The sequence below is a fragment of the Mytilus galloprovincialis genome, chromosome 3 (genome assembly GCF_965363235.1).
Source record: "Mytilus galloprovincialis chromosome 3, xbMytGall1.hap1.1, whole genome shotgun sequence".
In the NCBI taxonomy this organism is placed as follows: Eukaryota; Metazoa; Mollusca; class Bivalvia; order Mytilida; family Mytilidae; genus Mytilus; species Mytilus galloprovincialis.
Genome location: NC_134840.1, coordinates 95,294,437 through 95,318,033, shown reverse-complemented (window position 1 = coordinate 95,318,033; position 23,597 = coordinate 95,294,437). Strand labels below are relative to the sequence as shown.

The following is a 23,597-nucleotide window of genomic DNA, read 5'->3' as shown; positions in this document are numbered from 1 at the left end:
ATGTTAATAAATATTTTCATCATAGATACCAGGATTGAAATTTTATATTTACGCCAGACACATGCTTTATCTACAAAAGACTCATCAGTGACGCTCAAAAAATGTTAAAAAGACCAAATAAAGTTGAAGAGCATTGAGGACCAAAAATTCCTAACAGTTTTGCCAAATACAGCTAAGGTAATCTATTCCTGCAGTAGAAACCTTGGTATTTCAAAAATTCAAAGTTTTGTTAACAGTTAATTTTTAATTATGAACTCAAGTCAAATTTTTACACCTCTGTCCAAGGTGAGGTTGAGGTTTCAGTGCTCACAAAATTGTTTATCCACCACATTCTTTATGTACATATGTCTGTACAAAGTCAGGAGCTTGTAATTAAGTGGTTGTCATTGGTTGTTGTCTATACAAAGTCAGGAGCTTGTAACTAATCGGTTGTCATTGGTTGTTGTCTGTACAAAGTCAGGAGCTTGTAACTAAGTGGTTGTCATTGGTTGTTGTCTGTACAAAGTCTGGAGCTTGTAACTAAGCAGTTGTCATTGGTTGTTGTCTGTACAAAGTCAGGAGCTTGTAACTAAGTGGTTGTCATTGGTTGTTGTCTGTACAAAGGCAGGAGCTTGTAACTAAGTGGTTGTCATTGGTTGTTGTCTGTACAAAGTCAGGAGCTTGTAACTAAGTGGTTGTCATTGGTTGTTGTCTGTACAAAGTCAGGAGCTTGTAACTAAGTGGTTGTCATTGGTTGTTGTCTGTACAAAGGCAGGAGCTTGTAACTAAGTGGTTGTCATTGGTTGTTGTCTGTTATACTTGTAATTTAGTTTACTGCTTTGTCATAAATCAGGTCCTTGGTTTTCTCATTTGAACTGTTTCATATTTTGTTTTGTAATAATTAGGATAATAGTTCCCTTATATGAATTGTTTCACATTTTCTATGAAAGGCCTTTGCAGCTGACTACATAGTTTCATTGGTATGGGTTTTGCTCATTGTTTAAGAACAGTTAGTTGCTTACATCAACATTATTTGGACTCAAGTGGTCATCTTGAGTGGTCATCTTGAGTGGTCATCTTAGTTTCCTCCTTGACAATCATAACACATGTCCTTATGCTTACAAAAGATAACGAATTTGTTGGCTTTGTGGTGCACATAGTAATATAAAGGTGGTACGAAACACCTTCAATAAAATTAATTTGGTTCGTTTAATTTTCATAAAATTTTAACAAAGTACATGTATTACTTTGACCATATGACAAAAATAAATATAAAAATTTCCAAAAAACTTGAACCACACACTCGTAACATTTCGTTGGACAAATAACAGTTTGACTAACACCAATTTTAATCATTGAGAAGCTCAAAATATTTCTTGAACAGTAGAACGTAATTAAAATGTTCAGTTTTAGAGTTATCTCCCTGTAGTGTTATGTACCAACTTAATAGCACAACAAAAAAACAAAGTCAACAAATATTCATTCAAATAAACTGCTAAAAATCAAACAATTTAATTGTATTAAAAAAAAAAATCAAAAAATATACAAGATAAATAAATAAATAAATGGTTTTGACAATACACATGTATGTGAAAAGTACAAAAAAAATATCACTGATCTGATACATTTTATGAATTATTAAAAATAAAATACAAATTAAATACAAATATCACAGTTTTAGCCTTTTGACATGTACAAATTTGACAAACAGTCTTTACTTATTAATAAAAAGTTTTGAAGATAAAAATGTCTGATATCTTGGCAAGAATTTAAAACATTAACAATCTTTTTCTTCATCTAATGTTAAATCCTAAGCTGGTAGTCAGCTGATTCATTTGTACTGGTAAACTTCTTTAGAGATTCTGCATTGATTGAAGTTTGGCTGAAAAATAAATACATCTATGTATGTATAATGAATCAAAACAAAATGGTTCAGTTCAATTACTATTTATTGATATGACAACTTTTTTGCTGGAAGATCAGACAAAGTTTTACGTAAAAATCATTATGCAGAGATAAGCAATTTGGAATTATCCTGGAACTTTCCATCGATCTTTTTCTATAATTTTTCATAACAAACTGCATCATTCACCTGAGAAATGTTTTTTACTTAGATAAGAATAATATGAGGACCTTATTAATGTTGCCTAGGTAAATAGGCATGAATAGGTTATATGAAGGCGTACTTTAACCTTTAATGGTTTACTTTTATAAATTGTGACTTGGATCGAGAGTTGTCTCATTGGCACTCATACCACATCTTCTATATCTATTTTAACTGGAGAAAGGTTCTTGGCTACATGTCATCTCAAAGTTTTTGCCCTTCAATTTGTTATTAACCATAAATATGTGATAACAAGGTCAAATGCCAATGTAACAGCCCCAACTATAAATAGACTGGAATTTTATACGCTAAACAATTGTTTAATTAGTTATCATCTTTCAAGACTTGAACAAAACTGTCATTCATTTTAGAGTCACCTCGTTTATAAAAAATAAATTCTGGACAGGATATTTCTCTAATTTTTGTGCTATTTTCACATTTCCTGACCGGTGTGAGAAAAATATTTCTCCTCACTAGTGAAAAATCTGTTCTCGGCAAATGATTAGTCGAAATTTGATTATGACGTCTAAATGTTTTGTTTTCTTCTGAATTTTCCTATTGTGACGTCATGAAAAAAGGCGACCATGCCTGATGACGTCGCATATAAAGAACACAAGTTTCTGAAAATCTTTGAAAAAGAAGGATAAAAATCATTAGAGAAACAGATTCCTACACTATAACTCGTGTATTACGATATTTCTCCACTCTCGACAGTTAAATTTTAGTTATTTAAAGAGCTCGGCAAGCCTCGCGCTTTAAATAATAAAATTTAACTGTCTCGAGTGGAGAAATATCGTAATACACTTGTTGCAGTGTAGGAATCTATATATAATAAATATGCAGCTATCTAAAATTTCTGATAAGGACTTTTCCCTTCATAGCTATACATTATAAGTTAACCATGTGATGGCAATTTCAAAATTGGACACAACGTATAGAGGTATGATTTTCACGTTTCTTGACTCCCACCCATAGTTCAGTTTTCAAGGTACCTTCCCTGGATCCCATTTAGGTGTTTATAAAACATTCCCTTAATCCAAAAATGGAATTTAATTGCAAAAACTTAATACTACCATTATATGTTGTACTAATAATAAAATTATGATACATGTATACATTGATTTTGTTTGGAAATTTTTTATTATAAAAAATAACATTTGTTACTGAAAATACTTACGACCTATAGACCTTGGTTGCCTCCCTTATACTTCTCTGAGTATTGCTTTCATGATATGGAAATTCTGCTGTAGAATAGGTTTTTCTTGGAGACTGGCACTGGTGGGTACTGTACGATTTTGCCTAATTAGATACAATAGTAATTTTAAATAATGTCTCATTCAATCAATGCAAGTTTATATCAATTATGACCATGGTTTTTTAAAGTTTTTAAATTCAAATGTGAAAATTAGTGATATAATTCATGTTACATGTAGTACAAATTTTGCATTAAAAAAAATCAATGTTATCAATTTTCTTTTGTACTTTGCATGGCATGAGATCATGTGCTATATATTATTTCATATTAATATACAATATAGGTTGCACTTTTGTAAATATAGACAATGCAATTTCCCATAGAAACTCCCTTTGTGGCTAAAACAGTGCCATTTTAAATTTCTGTTAAAAATGATATCCTTGTCTTTTCTAGAACAGAAAGTTGATATGCAATACTTTTTTTATTTCACAAACATCTCACAGTTTAAACTTATAATAAAATTCTGAGCTACCCCTACCTTTAATTTGGACCTTCCTCAGATTTCAATATTCGCTGGTACCATATATTGTTATACTGGTAATATTCCCAAGTTATGTCTCTATTAGATGAATTATAGAGATCATATCTGGGAACCAGTAGGTAAACAAAGCAAAATAAATATCTATGCATCTTATATATCTCCCCAAGAAAAGGTGTGGCTTGTGAAACATTTGTATTTACAAAGTGCAACCATGTGTTGATGGACATTAAATGTATTATTATTTGAAAAAGAAATAAAAAATTAGCATTAAACCATGTATGGTAAACAAAAATACTTAGAGAAAACTATAAAGTTTCAAACAAGGACTAACATTCTTTGCAACTGTGATCCATACAACTTCACAAACATGTCAGATGTCATTAATGTTTTACATGAGATTAAAATCTTTTTTTCTATGTTAAAATTATATTTTTTTTTCATTAATATGTTTATATTTTTCATAAGATTATGTATGAGAATGGAGCAACCATTAAAAGCTAATCTTAGTTAAACAAAGACTCGACAATTTTACTATGGGATTACCACATTTCAAACATACATAATATAACAACATGCAGTTCAGACAGGGTGTGGCTTGCTTGGGCCTCCACTAAAAGATGCAAAGCATGGGCTGTCTTCAGCTTATAAAGAATATTTTGATAATTTTACCAAAGGCAATATTTAAATTTGCACCCCTCACCTGAAATCCTGGATCCACCCCTGGGAATGATATGCCTGGTAACAGTAGAACACAATCCAACAGACCATTAAATTGTAAGCTAGTACTAGCATAGACATTCGATTATTTCATTACCTATCATTTCAAATTAATATTACAACATCTTTGACCCAATAAAAACATTTAAAAAGAATAATACAATTCAACATTATTATCTTATCTCAACTGTCATTTGACCTATATCTGAAACAACTCAACAGAAACAAGTTTTCTCAATGACAGCAAAGTTTTAGTATAAAACCCTGCATAAACGGTTCTTTTTGAGCTTTAATAACAAAGGCAATCATTGACTAATAAATCCATACAAGAAACTATAAGGTGATTTCAATGCTATTGCATTAATTAAGGAATTTTCTAAAATAAGGAGAACAATGACTTGAACATTTTACATATTTGTTATGACAAAAGAGCATATTATTAAAAACTTCTATGTACAGAGATTTAAACAAACATTCTACCTTACGAGAAGAATACAGTATGATGCCAGGTGTAGGTTCTGAATTATGGTAAGCCTAAGATAGATATATGCAAATTCAATACTTTAGTCCATCAATCAGCTTACATTTTGAATACAATATGTTTTTCTTATAAATATTTAAGGTGGTACCCAACACCGTGACTAAAATTAATTTGGCTCGTTTAATTTTCATAAAATTTTGACAAAGTACTTACTTTGACCCTATGACAAACATATAAAAATTTCAAAACATTTGAACCAATCATTTAATCAGAAAAATTACACTGGTTATATAGCAGTTTGACAGACAATACTTTTGATCATTGAGAAGTTTAATATTCCCTTAACAGCACAAGGTGATTAAAACGTCTAGCTGATTTTTAAAGAGTTATCTCCCTGTAGTGTTAGGTACCGCCTTAAAATACATTCAAAAAGGTCATTCAAATTTAAAGATTAAAAAGATCAACTACTTAGATTAATTTATTTTCATGGCTATCAGGGTCAGAGTTGGGCTTCATTAATTTTGAAAAGTTGAATTTTTTATTTTCATTATGAAAAGTTACCTATTTTAGGATTGAGGTTGATACTTGATTTCTACTTTGAACAAACTTCATATAATTCTACAAGTATTATGTTCTTTTGGTTTTAAAACACTTTAAGTCATTTGTCACCTCTATACATTGAAATGAGAAACCTTTGTTATTACAAATATGCGGTAGAATATGGTCATGAAAAAACTTTCTGCTGATTGTTTCTGGTGAAGCACATTAAAATTCTGTTACAGCATGTAGGCTGGGTTCATATTCAAAGCAAAGACTTAAAAGTTGGTATTTTCATCCAGCACGTGACAAAGAGTGAAGGACTGATGGTCTCAAAATTAAATTAAGATGTCTGGAGAGGGTGAAAAGTCAACCTTAAGGAAAAGGGTTGTACTTAGGCCTTACTTTTTCAATGGATTAAAAATACATAAATGAGAAAAAACAAACATCATTTTACAAAAAAAAAATCATAATAAATAATGACCAATACCTTATTTAGAAGTGTATAGTATGCAGTTGTGTATTACAAGGCCTTTTCAGTCTCAAAAACTGGTGATTTTTTTTTCTTTCAAATACTGAAAACCATCTACTTTTTGGGGATTGAAAAATGTGTACTGTATACACACTTAAAGACGGTAATTCATAATAAATAAATGAATATTAATTCATATGCACCAGAATTTATTTAATGACTTTTTACAATGACAAATAAATATTGACTGCAAATTAAAACAAGTTTTGCAATGTGATGCTTCCTTTATTTCCAGTTACAGCAATACTCATACATGTCTCATCCAACTTTTTGAAAATTAGTTTAATTTCAATTTTATCATGCACTGTTTTAAAAATTGATATTGCTCTGGTGAAATGCTTTACAAGTCTAATGATTTAGGTCATATTACCACAGCACCATTTACAGAGATAGATTTCCATTTATTTAGCAATTTCAGTTTAACAGATACATTGTCTTTTTATAAACAGCTCTTAATAAATTAAAACAGAACTTGCAAAAAAATGTGGTCAACATGAGTATGGTTTTTGTTGTAATTCATATTCTTAGCCTCATCCAGTGTATCTGATGACATAAACTCAAGTGCAAGTAATTTTCTGCTTTTATCAATAGTGTATCAATTTGTGTTCCCTGTACCATAATACCTTCATTGACGGGAAGAACATCTCTGTCTGACATATTACATTCAATCTAGCCTAAAATATAGCTTTTTGTAAGTACACATCTTTATACATGTCTAAGTCTGATTCCCTCCCTTGTACCATTTTCACCCCCAGGGATGGGAAGAACATCTCTGTCTAACAAAGAACATTCAATCTAGCCTACAATGCAACTTTGTGTTAATGAACTCTTCATATATTTAGTCTGGTTCCCATCTGTCATTTCTGGTAACTTTAGGCCACAATTAAAAATAATTTGGTTTGCCCAAACCCTACCCAAAAGTTGAGACAGTGGGTAGGTAGGTAGGCATTTTCTTTTTTTTTTTTTTCAAAATGAGAAATTGAAGTATCGGGTGTTTATTAGTCTTCATGCCTATCTGATTAAAAAAAAAACTTCTTCAAATCAGGATAATAAAAGAATTTGAGTAGGCAGCTTTTTTCTGGGTAGGTAGCGTTTGGGCAAACAAACCTATTTTTTTTATGGCCTTACTACCCATGATGACCAAGATTTGGTTTTTAGTGCCTTCTGAAACAGCCCATTTGGTCATCCATTCAGTACATGTATTTCCTAGAAGGTTATATCACCCTAAACTTTGCTGAACAGCAAATATTTTTAAGTGGTTAAATTTCATTGTTATATTACAGAAGACATCATTGGTATTTATTGTCATAGGTCTCTGAAAAAAATGGAACTATATATAAAAAAAAATAAGGACGGATTACCTATTTTTATTCCAGCATTGTATATTAAATTTTGGTTAAAAGACTAAATACCTTGAGTCTTATTTCTTTAGCCATATGTTCTAGGTCTTTAGTCATTTCCTTTTTATTCTGTTTACCAGGTGTTAATGTTAAGGTCTGAAAACAAAATGTATAGAAAATAGTATAAAGGGAGATAATTTAATTTTTTTGTCATGGGAATAATATAGGAAAACAAAGACAGAAAAATGCAGAAAAATGATGATGCTTGAAAGTCTTTTTAAATATTAACTGACTTTTTGAAGTTCAGGGGTCTCTGTGGCTAAGTGGTCTAAGTAGTTCAACTACTGAGAGAGGTGTTAAACACCAATTAATTTTGAAGTGTATCTGGTAATAGAATTTTCCAAGTTTTTTTTTCGCAAGGAACGAGGAAGCTACACATTATTTTTTTTTTACCTGATCAGTTATTCTTATTTCTTTTTCAATTTAACATAACTTAAAAGCTTAGGTCAGTTTGCTGTGGTTTTCAGTATGACCTTATATACAGGCAACTTTGATTGAATAATGTGAACTATACCTTCTAGTTGGTAAATTCATGTGAACTATACCTTCTAGTTGGTAAATTCATGTGAACTATACCTTCTAGTTGGTAAATTCATGTTAACTATACCTTCTAGTTGGTAAATTCATGTGAACTATACCTTCTAGTTGGTAAATTCATGTGAACTATACCTTCTAGTTGGTAAATTCATAACTATGATTGATTGATTGCTAGTTGGTGTTTTAACGTAGAACTACTTAGACCACTTGGCCACAGGCATTGGCGGATCCAGGGGGGGGGGGGGGGGGGGTCAGGGGGTTGGAACCCCCCTTTTTTTGGCCGATCAATGCATTTGAATGGGGACATATAATTGGACCCCCCCCCCCCTTTTTAAAATGGCTGGATCCGCCACTGACAGGGACCCTCATAACTATGAGGATTTTGTGGGGCTGTATATATAATGTAAACTATACCTTCCAGTTGATAAATTCATAACTATGAGGATCATGTGGAGCTGGTAGTCCTATTTTCATTTTCTTTACTTCATGATAAACTGTAATTAAAAAATAACCAACTAGTGCAAATGTTCATATCCATCATGTCCATATTTAAAAAAAACTCAGAACTGCTAGCTTTATTTCTATTACAAAAAAAAATAGATAAAATTATGACAACAGTGTTCTCTAATGTTTGTGCTATTTTCACATTTCCTGACCGGTGTGAGAAAAATATTTCTCCTCACTAGTGAAAAATCTGTTCTCGGCAAATGATTAGTCGAAATTTGATTATGACGTCTAAATGTTTTGTTTTCTTCTGTATTTTCCTATTGTGACGTCATGAAAAAAGGCAACAATGCCTGATGACGTCGCATATAAAGAACACAAGTTTCTGAAAATCTTTGAAAAAGAAGGATAAAAATCATTAGAGAAACAGATTCCTACACTATAACTCGTGTATTACGATATTTCTCCACTCTCGACAGTTAAATTTTAGTTATTTAAAGAGCTCGGCAACCTCACGCTTTAAATAATAAAATTTAACCGTCTCGAGTGGAGAAATATCGTAATACACTTGTTGCAGTGTAGGAATCTATATATATCATATGACAGTACATGTAGTATATCTAGGTAAAAAGACAGAAAGAAACAAATTTGATAGAACAAAAAGTCAATGAATAAAACTCACAAATAATTTGTTTATTATTGTTTGGATATATGATATACATGATAAAAAAAAAAGTTCTTGAAGTAATTTATTTTTACATATATTCATTTTAAGGTTGAGGAAATTGTTTATAAGCCTTTAATGATGTCAACTTTTAACATGCATAAGATATATTTTGTGGCACCATTGAGCCAATTATGAACCAAGTCACTTTGACAAGTTGTTTTCAATTATTGAATTTTTTTTATCATTATTGATTTTTAATTAGAATACATTTTGATTACAAATTTGCTTTTTATATTATAGTCAAGAAAAACACAAAATTTGTGTTGAAAATAAGAGTTTCTGTACATCACAGAAAATCATCTCAAAACTAAATTGTGACTTTTTGTCTAGATATTTGTCCTGTAATTTGCTGTCATACATTCTTAATCTATAGTTAAAATAAATATGAATAGAAAGGAGATATGAGGAATATAAGTTTGTTTTTATTAGCACACTCATATATATTAAATATACATATACTTACAGAGGTTGTAGGACTTTTCATAATCAAACATCAAATCTGCCAAACTCTGAAATTATAATTCTTACAGAGATGTAGAGGGTGTGGTGTGTTTGATTGTGTGGTAAAGTGGTATTTTAAGATATTTTGTATTTGATATTCCCATATTTTAAATTTAACTTTATTATTTCAGAAGATATGATTGTCACTCCTGTAGTATGCATGCAATTGTAAAAAAAAATCCCCTTGCTCTGCTTGAACAAAAATTAATTTATCAGCAATTACACCCCCTTCAAAAAATCCTGGATATGCCTGTGTATATCATAATAGATCCTGGTCAACATTTCAACTTACTGTGGATTCATTATTATTCGTTGGATACCAATTTTCGTGGGTACAAGTGAACCACGAATTCAAATGTTCAACGAATTACAAATTTTCTATGGCTTTGTGTGCACAGATTGACAAAACCAAGAAGCTAGTTTTCCTTAATCCACGAAAATTGATACCCATGAAAATAAATGAATCCACAGTATTTTCTACAGTACATTATTCATTCTCCCTGACAATGGGTGTATCTTTTGAGTCAACTCTCTTAACAATAAGAGGTCAAAGGGAAATAACTTAAATTATGTCAAAGCAAAACTATCTGTCAAAATCAGTAAACTCAATGAAGATGGCCAGCAATCGTCTTTTATAGCTATGTAAAATAAACATTTAAATACAAAATTATGAAATAAAGTGTGTAGATGAAAAAAAACGCTATTAATGTCTAAAGCTTGTAGGTTTATTATTAACTGTTTAGATTTACCTTGAAAACTAGTGGTTTGTACATAAGTTCCTCTCGTCGACTCATCCCTATGGTACCCCATCTCCCACTGTAATATATTCCTAATACAACATGACGGTGAACATTTCCATTAAATACACTTTTGAAACTGATAGGAAATCTCTCAACTCCCAGCATACCATTGGTAAGAAAACTAGTACAGATAAGGAATCTATTATAATATCAGAGATTGTTTTAAAATACTGAGGCTTGTAAAGGTTCTATAAACTATTTTTTAAGTGGTGGAATCATGAAGAAACACTCATGGTACAATCATTCAACCAGTGAAAGCTACATCATAAATGTGTCACTGCCAATTTATATAATAATAATAATAAAAATCTTCCTTTGTTAACAAAAGCTTTAGTATTTTCTATTTTCAAAACAAAAATAAGAATACCGGTATGTGGTATGACAGATTTCTCGCTAAGGATTTTTGAAGGCAAGTCCAGGGACTCGTCATTTTTGGCCATGATGAGTCCAACAGCTAGAAGAAAATAATTTATTGCAATATAATGTAATATTATCATTGATTATAGTCTCCATATCCCAATAGAGTAATGAAATGACATTAAATTCACATCACTTTTAAACTTTTGCTATAAAATGATGATATTTGTGTTTAACTGTGTTCAGTTTATATACAATATTTCAATCTTGATGCATCTGTGGACTCATCAGTTTTGAAAATGGTGAGTCCAGACAGATTTTGATGAGTTCAGGACTCATGGACTCACCTTAGTGAGAACCCTGGTACGATTGCCAATAAAGCAACTATCAAAAGACCATGCAAAAGCCAAAGATGTGAACAAGTCTTAAATTATCAATTTAATGTTCATCACATGAGTATTTAGCTTTCCAGTACATATTTTTTGTAATTATAGTATTCAAATTAAATAAGTTATTTGATTTGGTATTTATTCTTTCCCCAGACATGTCAAAATTACTGGGTATGGTTTTTTTTCATCTTGATCAGGTTTTATTGATAAAGACATTTCTGTGTAATTTAAATTTCATCATCCACTTTTCTTTTTTCAGCTAACAAATCATCTGCAAATCCAGATTGGTTTACAGAACCCAAGTTATTATTTTTTTAAACAGTTACTGTTAATTCATGCAGGTTTTGATATGTGACTACATGTATTATTAACTCAATTTATATTTCATGTTTTTTGTCAAACATTTTTCTATTTTTATTTTTGTTTATTGTCTATTGCAATTGGGTGATAAAAAAATCAATGTACTGATTATGCCCATAACGGGTCCACTATTGGAAATAAAATATATCTTATCTTAAATGCATGCATTAAGTGATGTCTGAATTTCTAAATTTTGAATGTAATAAAAAATACTTCTATCATGTCTATAGAATTTAAATTTGTCATCCCAATTTTCTTGAACAATGTGTGGTCTTCATTCCAATATAAAGAGATATTTTAAATAAGGATACATTCCAAGAATAATTGCTTCCAAACATTTAATTGGTAAGGATTCTTTAATCATTTCTCTGGCTAAATCCATTAATCTACAAATAAAAATTAAGATTTTGTGTGCAATTACACTAATCCATAAATTAATAATATAATATTAAAAGTATTTTAGTCTCAATTTTTTTTGGAATTGTTAATTTTTTCCCCATTATTTTTATCTGTACTGAAGCAGTTTTAAAATTTGTAATTATTGCATCATTCAAAAACACAATAGCTTTGTTCAGCTGACTTTACCTCAATAATTTTGGTTCCAACTTCAACATTTTATTTTAGTTTTTCAGTATGGTGTTTTGTTTTGTGTTTTTTTTTGTGTTTTTTTTTTGGCATGGTTGATCTCTCTTCATTTATGTATCTTCTATCTTTTTAAGTTTGCTTTTTATTAAATAACTAGAGGCTCTAAAGAGCCTGTGTCGCTCACCTTGGTCTATGTGCATATAAACAAAGGATACCGATCACCATGGATTCTTGACAAAAAAAAATTGTGTTTTGGTAATGGTTATGTGTTTGCAGATCTTACTTTACTGAACATTCTTGCTGCTCACAATTATCTCTATCTACAATGAACTTGCCCCAGTAGTTACAGTGGAAAATATTTTATAAAAATTTACAAAAAATTGTTAAAAATTGACTATAAAGGGCAATAACTCCTTAAGGATCAATTGACCATTTTGGTCATGTTGACTTATTTGTAGATCTTACTTTGCTGAACATTATTGCTGTTTACAGTTTATCTCTATCTATAATAATATTAAAGATAATAACCAAAAATGGCAAAATTTCCTTGAAATTACCAATTCAGGGGCAGCAACCAAACAACGGGTTGTCAGAATCATCTAAAAATTTCAGGACAGATAGATCTAGACCCCCCTGGTCAGATTTGCTCTAAATGCTTTGGTTTCAGAGATATAAGCCAAATCTACATTTTACCCAATATGTTCTATTTTTAGCCATAGCGGCCATCTTAATTGGTTGGTCAGGTCACCGGACACATTTTTTGAACTAGATACTCCAATGATGATTGTGGTCAAGTTTGCTTAAATTTGGCCCAATAGTTTCAGAGGAGAAGATTTTTGTAAAAGTTAACGACGACGGACGACAAGTGATGAGAAAAGCTCACTTGGCCCTATGGGACAGGTGAGCTAAAACTAGAATTAAATACTTACAATAAAAGCAGTTAACACTTGTGCAGATAGGCAATGTCTCTTACGTTTATTTGGTTGCTATATGTAAGTAAGGAGTTTGAGGTTCTGCTCTGGATTATTTTCTAGTTGTAGAAAGTTTTCTAACGAATATTTTTTGTGCCTATTTGAATAAATCATAATTCATTTAATATCGATTCAGTGCTCATTTGAATAAAGTTTTCTGTTGCTTACTTACCCAGATATTGGTCTGTTTTTTCTGACTTCATAAAACTGAGTTCCAGTGTGATTATACCTTTTAGTTAAGAAAAAACAATAACATTTATTGATTGTTAAAGGATCGAGGTATGTGAATATGAGGGCTATCACAGGAGACAAAAATGAGTGACAATTTAGGTTCTTGATGGAAACAGGGGGCTATGTTTTAGCTCATTTTTCTCTTCACTTAATTTTTTGGCCCTTTTATCTCTACATGTATCCCCCCGGCCATTATTCTCTATTACACACATTATTAATGTGTGTAAAACTCTATACAGAAGGTAGCTAGTGACCTGCATAATTGGTTTATCCATTAAACACAAACGAATCTACAAACTCTTCTCTTAAATAAATATTTTATAGAATAAAGCCAGATTAATATATGACTTAAAGAAAATACCCCTCTTTCCATCATTTTCAAATATAACTGGGAAGTTGTTGTCAAACCAGCAAATTTTACTGTCGTTACTTTTACTATTCAATATTGATATTTCTCATGGTTAAATTGCCTTTCTTTCTTAAAATATATAACTGAACATATTAGATCATAATTAATTATATAAGAATAATTTGATCAAAAGATACTGTAGATTCCTCATGTAATTCTGTACTTTTTCAATTCTCTCTGACACTGGTGTTGAAGATTGAAAATTAATTGGCGGTGCTTGAAATGGAACCTAAAATATACGCATATAAAGTTATAAACACTATAATATACCTGAAATACAATGTAGATCCAAGAGTATCACAATCATTGAATGACAAAGAGAACAAACGTACATGTATATTAAGAAGCTGTCACTTGTACATGTTGTATTTACAGCAAGAAAAAATGTGACAAGACAAACGATCAAAGATTATATTTTTTTTAACAATATATTTAATTTGTTTATTTTTTAAACTATATATACACAATGATACATGTATTAAACTACTGTTGCTAACAAAAAAATAACATGGCAATACTCAAAAAATATGAGTGCAAGTTAAACTACATTTGTATTTCAGATGTGAAATGTCAGTTTGCAATCTTTTTCTTTGGACGCATGACATTTACAAAGTGTTGTTTTAATTTTTTTAGCACTGGGTCAACATGTGTGAGCAAAAGAATCACATAAAAAACAGATATTATTCTCGGTCAGTGTCAAGGGAACTACATGTATTCTAATAGAAATCTGGTCCTAGCAAGGAAGACCAAGAAGATGTGCATACATTTCTAAAATTTCTAGTCTACAAAAAAAAGTTCTTGATAAATTCATCTACATATTACATGTGCATACATGTATATATATTTGGGTACACAAAAATTATTTACAGAATTCCAGAAAGCAGATAAGTTCATAAAGCTCATTTTAAATTTAGTTTGTACATGTACATGAACATTGTGATTTCCGTGGTCACCATATTGGATGTTCACACTAAATTTAAAAAAGTTTTTTATGAACTTATCAATATCTGCTTTCTGCAAATCATTTATAAGTTATAAAATACATCAATAATATACCATTATTTAATAATCAATGTTTAAAAGTCACCAATATGTGTAATAGTAAAATTTCAAGTGTTATTTGATCATTACAAGTGTTATTCAGATATTAAGTGTTATTCGGTCATTAGAGGTACAAATTAAATGTATCGTATTATATATTTAACACATACTTGTGGTAAATCTCCGCTGTTTCTGACCTTTCGTACCATGTCAAAACTATCTGGGTGGATTTTGGCAACATGGTCCCACATGCGTTCCCATGTTTTATTGTCAATTGGAAATCCACTCTTATTTACCCAAAACAAAACTCCATTTTCTTCTTGAACATCCTCTTCTCCATTTCGTGACTTTGAACTTTTCACTGTTTTTACCCTTATACATTCATCATCATCCTTGTCTTTTTTAACTGTCGAATCTGAATGAGACATTCTCTCTTTACTCTTAGTTGACATGAGATTAAAACCCCTTTTTCTTCACACAAGATCTAAATGTTTGCTCCATAAAGATACAAATAACAGACAGATGCAAGGGTGAACAATATCTTACTCTCTCCGCCTGTCATAATTTAGTACGGTTAAAAAACATGTAATACATCTTTTTCTAATACAAATCTTGCAATTTTTATGTGTATTTTCTATTTTGTCCAAGTTATTAAGACTGAAGGAACTCAAAAACTGAAATGCTGCCGACTTTTTGTTTACATTGTTGTCAATGGTCAACGTCAATAAACTCTTAAATTAATATTTTAAAAATAAGTAATGTAAAGCGTTTTTGTGACCTACAAGATAAAATAAAATTTTACTAAATACACGTGAAACAGTTATTAATGACAACGCACCAAGATGTTCTCATAAAGTCTTAACAACTCGTAGCATATTTACCTGACGATATCGGGATATAGGTATTAAGTCGGATCTTAACATGTACTTGGGATTTCTTTAAACCGGTTTTGATAAAAATAAACAAATATGTCTCGAAATGTTCAGGACTTAATTAAATCTGTATTTGGTTAAGATGATGCAAGCATACTATTTGTATTGCGTCTTACACTTTGAGAATAATCTTTAACTACTTTATTAAAATATTGTGTAAAAACGTTAATTATGAGCTATGAAAGCCAAGTGTCTCGAGCATTATTCTGAGTAAGTTTAAAAAAATTTCAAAGAAATATTTTTTACAGTGGGTTAGCTTTCATTAGTCTTCACTATCCTATAGATTAACAACTTTTGGTTATATTTATAATCGAGAATCTTCATTGAAGGTGGAGCACGAATACACAGTTAATTAATTATATTGATGTGCCATTTGTATGCAAGAGTGACATTCCTTTGTATTATGTGCCAATTCGAAAAAAGGTTATGCGAGTATTGTCTCCCTTTAACAGGTTCATTATTTTATAATTAAGTATAGGTTTCTGGTTTAATTTTGAATAATTACAAAATGTATCAATTCAATATATTTCAGTTTTTGTTATTGGTGTATCAAAGACATTGGTGTACGAATATAATTTCATAAATTTGAAACGATTAAAATAATTACATAGCAATATAAAGAATCATTGTTATCTAATATTAATCACAGAGCGGGACTACTAAGGCTTAATTTTTTTTTATTTTTTTTTATATAAACAAAATTATTTTTATATTATTTTATTATATTTATTTTTATATTCTTTTCTTTTATTTAATTATTTACTTATTCATAATTTTTTTTTTATCCATTTATTTATTAAAATTTTTGCTCTTTTATTTTTTTTTTTTATTAAACTTTATTTACCATTCTAAATTATGTCAATTACCACATGGTAAAAATTAAATTATTTAATACACAAAAAGGCGCAAACCAGGGCCGACCGTGCAAGGGCTGTATAGCCAGTCAAGGTCGTTAAAAACTTCCATTTGTTTGCAGGGCTGTATAGCCAGTCAATGTCGTTAAATACTTCCATTTGTTGTAGCAAGGAATATTTAATTGTAGCTTATTTAACCTTAAAACAATCTACTATAAACGAATGTTACTTTATACAAATATAAGGACTTTGTTAGATAAATCTACACATTTTATTAGATATATTATATATCCATATCCAAACTCTTACAAAATTATGTTATGGTGATACCATCGAGGGAGGAAACCTCCAACAGCAGTACGTGGCATAAACCTATAGTTGAACCGTTGTAAAACAACTCATTAAAGACCCCCTGCCCGGAATAAAATTGTGTACTCCAAAAGCGCGTTTCGTCTACAAAATAATTCATCGGTGAGACTTGAATAAAAAAAGTTAAACTGAAGGCCATAGAAAATACGAAGATAAAGCCAGAGACATGTAATACAATGATAAAGCTAAGGTTATCTTTCCTATGGTGCCGGGAAAGCCTTTAATTAGTACTCTGAAAAAAATCAAAGTTCAGTAAACATTTGATTAATAATTATGACCATATCAATGATTATTTATATCAACACAGAAGTTCTGAGTCATTGACTCGTGATAGTTATATCCATGGGAAGCAAACTTGTCAAAGCATTTGCATCGACCCAATGAAGGGAATAAACTCATCATAGATATATAACAGGATAAAAGCTTAGTACACCGGTCATGCGTGTTTGTCTACATAATACCAATCAGCTGGAACTATTATACTAAGTTAGTATAATAGTCCCATCAAAAGGTAAAAATAAAAAAAAGATAAAAAGGCAATATAAAAAAACCAACTCAAATTTTGAATAAGACGATATTAAACACTTTCCATTGCTATGTTATCATCTTATATATCTTTTGACGCATGAAATTATTAAACGTGTTATTTAATTTTTTTTATCAGCGTCCCCCCCCCTTGTTTATGCCATGTTACATAAAAAAATGACGGTTTATGGTAAATAATGATCATAGAGGAATACAAAAAAAAAGGATATTTGGAACATAAGGAGTGTTTTATATATCTATTCTAAACTGCACTTCAACTAATTTTGCTGCATCGATTGCTCTATCTCTTTGTCGCTCTGTTGCACGCGGTTTCGTCGCGATAATTTAATATTTTGATGCACAGAAAGACACCCGTTTGAATAAGAGATTCATTACACTTCATGATGATCATAGATAACCAGGTTTTTCCCCAAAAAATCCCATGAATTTCGAATAAAAGAGGGACGAAAGATACCAGAGGGACAGTCAAACTCATAAATCGAAAATAAACTGACAACGCCATGGCTAAAAACGAAAAGGACAAACAGACAAACAATATTATTTTATTGTATAGTGTGATGATATGTTTTGCATCTAGTAGGAACAAAGTAAGGAAGTTTTGTAGAATGCACACGTACCGCACAACATTAATGCTAAGTTGCTAATAAATAAACTTATCATAGATACCAGGATAAAATTTTGTATTTCCGCCAGACGCACGTTTCGTCCTTCGGGTCTCGAGGCCAATACAGCTAACCTGGAATCTATACAAGTGCCAATACAGAAACAGTCAGTTTTAAAATAACACTATATTACAATGGATTTACATACATGAGGCAAATACGGATATTATTGAAAAGTATGTGTTCATAAACACACTGTCATTTTTTCATTTTTCATTTGTCTCTTTTGATTTTCGACTGAGTAGTACCTGATCCGTATTTAAATTAAAAAGTAGAAATTACATGTGCTTTCATCATTACAGATGGTTTTGAATTTTTATAAATCATGCAGATTGTATGAATGACCAAATATTGCATCTCAGTCACATTGAAGAAAAATAAAGATTTGAGAGGGATTCAGTAACTTGTTTGAGTGTAAATTCACATTGCGATAAGACGTGTCACGGTACTTGTCTATCCCTAATTCATGTATTTGATTTTGATGTTATATTTGTTATTCTCGTGGGATTTTGTCTGATGCTTGGTCCGTTTCTGTGTGTGTTACATTGTAGTGTTGTGTCGTTGTTCTCCTCTTATATTTATGCGTTTCCCTCAGTTTTAGTTTGTTACCCCGATTTTGTTTTTTGTCCATGGATTTATGAGTTTGAACAGCGGTATACTACTGTTGCCTTTATTTAGCACAATAAACCCTAATGTTACTATCAATATGTGTTTAATAAAGGCAACAGTAGCTAGTATACCGCTGTTCAAAAGTCATAAATCAATTGAAAGAAAACAAATCCGGGTTCAACTATAAGAGGAAAACAACAAAACATCAGACAGAAACACTGAAGTGCAACAAAAACAAGCGACAATGCAACATACATTAAGCGAAAATAAATCATCCGGGCTACAAACTTAAAACGAGGAAAACACATCAACTACAAGAAGAAAAAAAGCGAACAAAATGATACCCATAAAATTTTAAAAGTTTATTCAGATACAAAGAAAATGTTCTCCCCATGATGACATTACAATGTACATCGATCTACAGGATAAAAAAAATCAGTTTGGATTTTAAAAGCACAAGAAATATTCATCAAAGTTATTTTACATTCTCGGAAAAAAAAATTCACAAATTTCCAGGAATGCATTTATACGTCAGTTGGTGCACTGCAAATGGTAGCTTTGTATAGTATTTTACTTACATATACATTCGCGGATGTAAATAATGATTTACCGTGACATTAACATGCAAACGACCTTAAATACATATTTCATGTATCATCAAAACATGTCAAGTATGCGGTGTATTAAACAAAAGGACATGAAGTATGATGTTCATTATTCATTGGTCAATATAGAATAAAAAACCAAATAAACAATTTACACGTTTAAAGTTTCAATCTGCATTGAAGATAAGGAAGCACAGAGTTGAAAAATGAACAAAGAAATTGAAGAAAAGGATGTAATGTCTGTCGACAGTGGTAAGTATAGTTAAATAATAGGTATAAAAACGAATTATGATATATATTAACGATCGATATTGTTAGTAAAGAGACGAAGTATATTTCACATTCGCAATACCCTTACTAAAGTATCTGTTAGTACGAACGTCATGACTTTTTGTCCGTAAATAGTATATGGATTTCAACGAAACTTTCAGGGAATCTTTTAGAGTATCTTAATTACCTAATTGAAATTGATATTTTCAACCTCAAATGATGGTTAGTCATTAAAGGGGCACTACGAGATATATGAAAAATATAAGATATGATTTTTTTTTGTTCAATCATTAATGAAAGTGAAATAATAATTCGCTTTTAGCAGCCAGTATGCTCAATTTTGTCAAAATAAGCTAAAAACCATTGAAGATGAATTATTCACTTGCAAGTGAATAATTCGACCTCATTGAAGCCGTTTTCATATGAACTTCAATTTAACTAAAGATGGATAACGCACGAATTGTGTGCGTGTTGATTATGTTAAGGTAAAGAATGTCAACATTGAAAGTAAAACAAAGATAAATCATTTGATTGACTGATTCGATCCTTCAAAACAGCATTCTTATACAGGTAAAAACGATGATTTACATATGTTTTTGATCTTTTGATTTAGTCAAATAGACCTAGAAGAATCCAATTGCACGATTTCCGCTATCTATTTATATCTATATTTATGTTTATATCATTTATATAGGCATCGGTGGTCTTCGTGAGGTCAACTCGATAGTTAATTATATGTCGTCTAGACAAAAATACACACGAAAGAAGCTACATTTTATCGAGCCTATGACCAGTTAATTGCTTATTTTAAGACTTTTTTTCTAATTTGAATAACTGTTTTACATTACTATAGATATGAGAATTTGAGTCAAATCGGTGAACATGAATTTGACAGCTAGTGCCCATTTAAACAATAGCACCAGGACTTTGCAATATCACAAAAAGGACTTACAATAATTAAACATTTTTAACAAAACAAAATGACTGCATTACAAAGGGAAATTCACAAAAACGGATATTTGTGGACTATGAGCATGAAAAATATTTGTTGTAACATGTTGGTTGGTTTTTATCTTAGAAAATGGCTGCCTTTTAGTTTCCTCAAACAGTTAGTTACAAAAGTAATATTGTTAATAGCTTACCTCGACATAGCGACTTCTTGAAAAGAGAATGGACTTTAATGGTGTCAAGAGGCATTTCTACATGTCTGATAATTATTGATTTGCTTCATGTTTTCGTATTTTCTCGTTATATTATAAAAACTTTAAAATCAAATTGTCATTATTATTGATCTTACGATTTTCCAGCCGCAAAGAAGTTGCACATTCATATTTCCCAAATAACTTTTGTAGACCTAGTCCCGATGATATCACCAATAGCTAGTAGTTCGGTACTAATATAACCAAACTTTTTGATGATATTTGCATAAAATGTTGATATTTGTTCAATAAAAGAGTTGATCTCCACAATTTTGACGCTTTTTCCTTAGCTTGGACCTTTTCATTTTGTAATTTTATGTTTCACAATCTTGTAACAGTTTGTGTTAATGTTATTGATCTTCAAATATTTTGAATTTGAGCATCATTTAGGAGATATTAATAGTCAAAATGCGCATCTGGTGCAGTATTATTAGTACAGTAACTCGCCATTTCACAATTAAATTAATTTAACAGATCATGGGTATTTCATTGTTCGTATTCTTAAATGAAAACACCCCTGTGTCTTTTGACCTTGACACTATTAAGTTCATTTGGCCAAAAAGAAAAAAAAATGACACAAATATGTATAACTTTAATTCAGGCAAACACAAGTGCACGTCTAGTTCTACAGAGAGTGAAACATTCAAATGTATGCAGGATACGGACCACGCTGTAAAGCATACTTCGAGTTCAATGAATAAAACAACACAAGGCCCATTTGACGAGGTATTTTAAATCTAACATAGGTAAAACAAAAGAAACATTCCTTGTTGCATTTGATTTGTATGACAATATTATAATACAGGTTAAGCATTTAGTGTAAATTTTGTATCCGTTCTATACGTAAAACGTTTCCCCCTTTTTTATCGACGTTTGTCGAAAAGGGATTTCAGAGTTGAAGACAGAAACTGAAATAAGATTTTGAATGTTCCCTCCCCCCTTTTCTGCTGAATGTATAGCCAGTAAATAATCACATTTAATTCGTATGGCACAAACGAGATAACAGTTTATTGATGTTCAATTATATTAAATCAAATTTGATTATAAGACTAAAGCCTGATTATAAATGCCGACATGGTACTTTTTCCAAAGAACACTCCGCAGTAAGTTCTCGAATTCATCTCGGCAAAAAAAAAATGCTCGGTCTTCTTTAAAAAAATTTTGGATGGTCCATAATTATTAAATTGTCTCTTTATCTGAGAGAACCATTACTATCTAGTGTGAGAAATAGATTTATAAATGAATTTACTTATACTTTTTAGGTCTCATTTGGTCATATTAACCTCTAACCTGTTTTTATATTTATCATCATTCTTTTTGGTAGAAAGTACTTGATAAAGAGAAATCCATTGTTCAGATGTGAGGTTGCTCTCAGTTAAATTTTACCTACATGTTATACATTTAGGAGTTCCACCCTAAAAGAGGTAGGGACAATTTGTCGGCAATTTGTTTCATTCGATAAGATAGGTAAATAATGTTTTAAATAGCCCGATAGATGCTATTTATAGTACATAAAAATACGTCACATCATTTATTTTCATACCTTGAACAGGTATTCCTACAAAAACAAGGCCATGACTATTGATATTTTAATATTGATTTTATTTTATTATTAACATCCTTTATGCAAGGTGCCATACCATGTAACTTCTCAAGGAGCCAAATGATATCGAACTAATTCAAATCGTGATTTTCTCATTCTGAATATGTATATCTGTTACACAGTATTTGTCCTGGTCTTTTAAGGTTTTATCGTCTATAAGATTAGACAAGAAAATACATGTGCATGTATATATTTTAACCGCAGAACATCTTACATCAGTTGGTCATAGATCACCCTGTGTTACTACTTCATGTTGTATTGCCTTTTCTGTAATTTTAACAAATCGGCCCTTCGTTGTGATACAGATGCAACAGCTTCTTGATGTTTTACCTACAATCACGATTTGTAGTGTAATTGATTTGTTCTGTTATGTTGTTTTATTTTTCTGATGAGTTATGTACCCGTGTATAGACGGTGGTAAAAATTTCAGTACTAGTATCTTTACAGTTTGTGATTTGGCGACAAAATTGTTGTTGACTGCATTTGTTACATATAATACCATGTTCAAAAAAGGTTTCGACGAAATGTGTTTTGTTGTTATGAAAATTGTATACAATGGCCTTATTTTAAGTTATGTGTATATTACACCCGCAACATGTAGGCTTAATTTCTATAGAATTAATTCTCGTGTTATTGGTTATGTACAGGCACCTACATCAGTTTGACGGCAGTTGTCCCTTGGATATATGTAATAACGTAAACACATGAATAGAAAGTAATTCAAGAGTATGGACAGTCATAGGATTGCACACAATAAGCGATACATTGTTTTTTCTTTGATACACGTAAAATTATTTACTAGTACACAAACTGAATAGTCAAAATGAACCAAAATGACTCTATGAATCAAGCAAACAACCGAAAAAATATGATAGAAACTTTAAAATTTAATATAACAACACAAAAAAAATGCAAAAGTTCTGAGCGAGGTTCGAACCCTTTCTTCAAAACCGTCATTTATTAGTAGTTCTGTGCTCTACTGGTGGAGCTACGGCGATTCTTATCATTATAACTCTTATTTAGAAAGTATATTGGTACAATTTATCGATGTTACAATTTTTTCTTTAAAAAGTTGTTTTTTTATGTAATAAGGACACACTAAACCAATTT

General features: G+C 30.7%; 1 protein-coding gene across 3 annotated transcripts; it reads right to left on the bottom strand.

The window, feature by feature from the left end:
* Nucleotides 1–1,467: 1,467 nt before the first annotated feature.
* On the bottom strand, nucleotides 1,468–15,562 carry LOC143069450 (tubulinyl-Tyr carboxypeptidase 2-like). Of its 3 annotated transcripts, none has more exons than XM_076244089.1 (11): nucleotides 15,009–15,562; nucleotides 13,935–14,026; nucleotides 13,330–13,386; nucleotides 11,913–11,987; nucleotides 10,445–10,616; nucleotides 9,658–9,703; nucleotides 8,438–8,517; nucleotides 7,499–7,582; nucleotides 6,710–6,760; nucleotides 3,261–3,382; nucleotides 1,468–1,861 (listed from the first exon to the last, which is right to left on the bottom strand). In XM_076244089.1, the coding sequence occupies exons 1-11, from the start codon at nucleotides 15,288–15,290 to the stop codon at nucleotides 1,783–1,785; spliced, it is 1,140 nt and encodes a 379-aa protein (XP_076100204.1). In that variant the 5' UTR covers nucleotides 15,291–15,562; the 3' UTR covers nucleotides 1,468–1,782. The 3 variants fall into 3 exon arrangements, with proteins under 3 accessions (XP_076100204.1, XP_076100207.1, XP_076100205.1); XM_076244092.1 differs by having other exon boundaries at nucleotides 15,135–15,562; XM_076244090.1 differs by lacking the exon at nucleotides 6,710–6,760.
* Between the last annotated feature and the right edge of the window lie 8,035 nt (nucleotides 15,563–23,597).

Bases quoted from the DNA above. Each gene is read 5' to 3' on its own strand.
- LOC143069450 (XM_076244089.1), bottom strand. From the start codon at position 15,290: ATGTCAACTAAGAGTAAAGAGAGAATGTCTCATTCAGATTCGACAGTT. The intron at 13,387-13,934 runs GTATCTTTTGAT...CTTAACTAAAAG, and splicing joins AATTACATGAGGAATCTACA to GTATAATCACACTGGAACTC. The intron at 6,761-7,498 runs GTATTTAGTCTT...GCTATATTTTAG, and splicing joins CTAAAGAAATAAGACTCAAG to GCTAGATTGAATGTAATATG.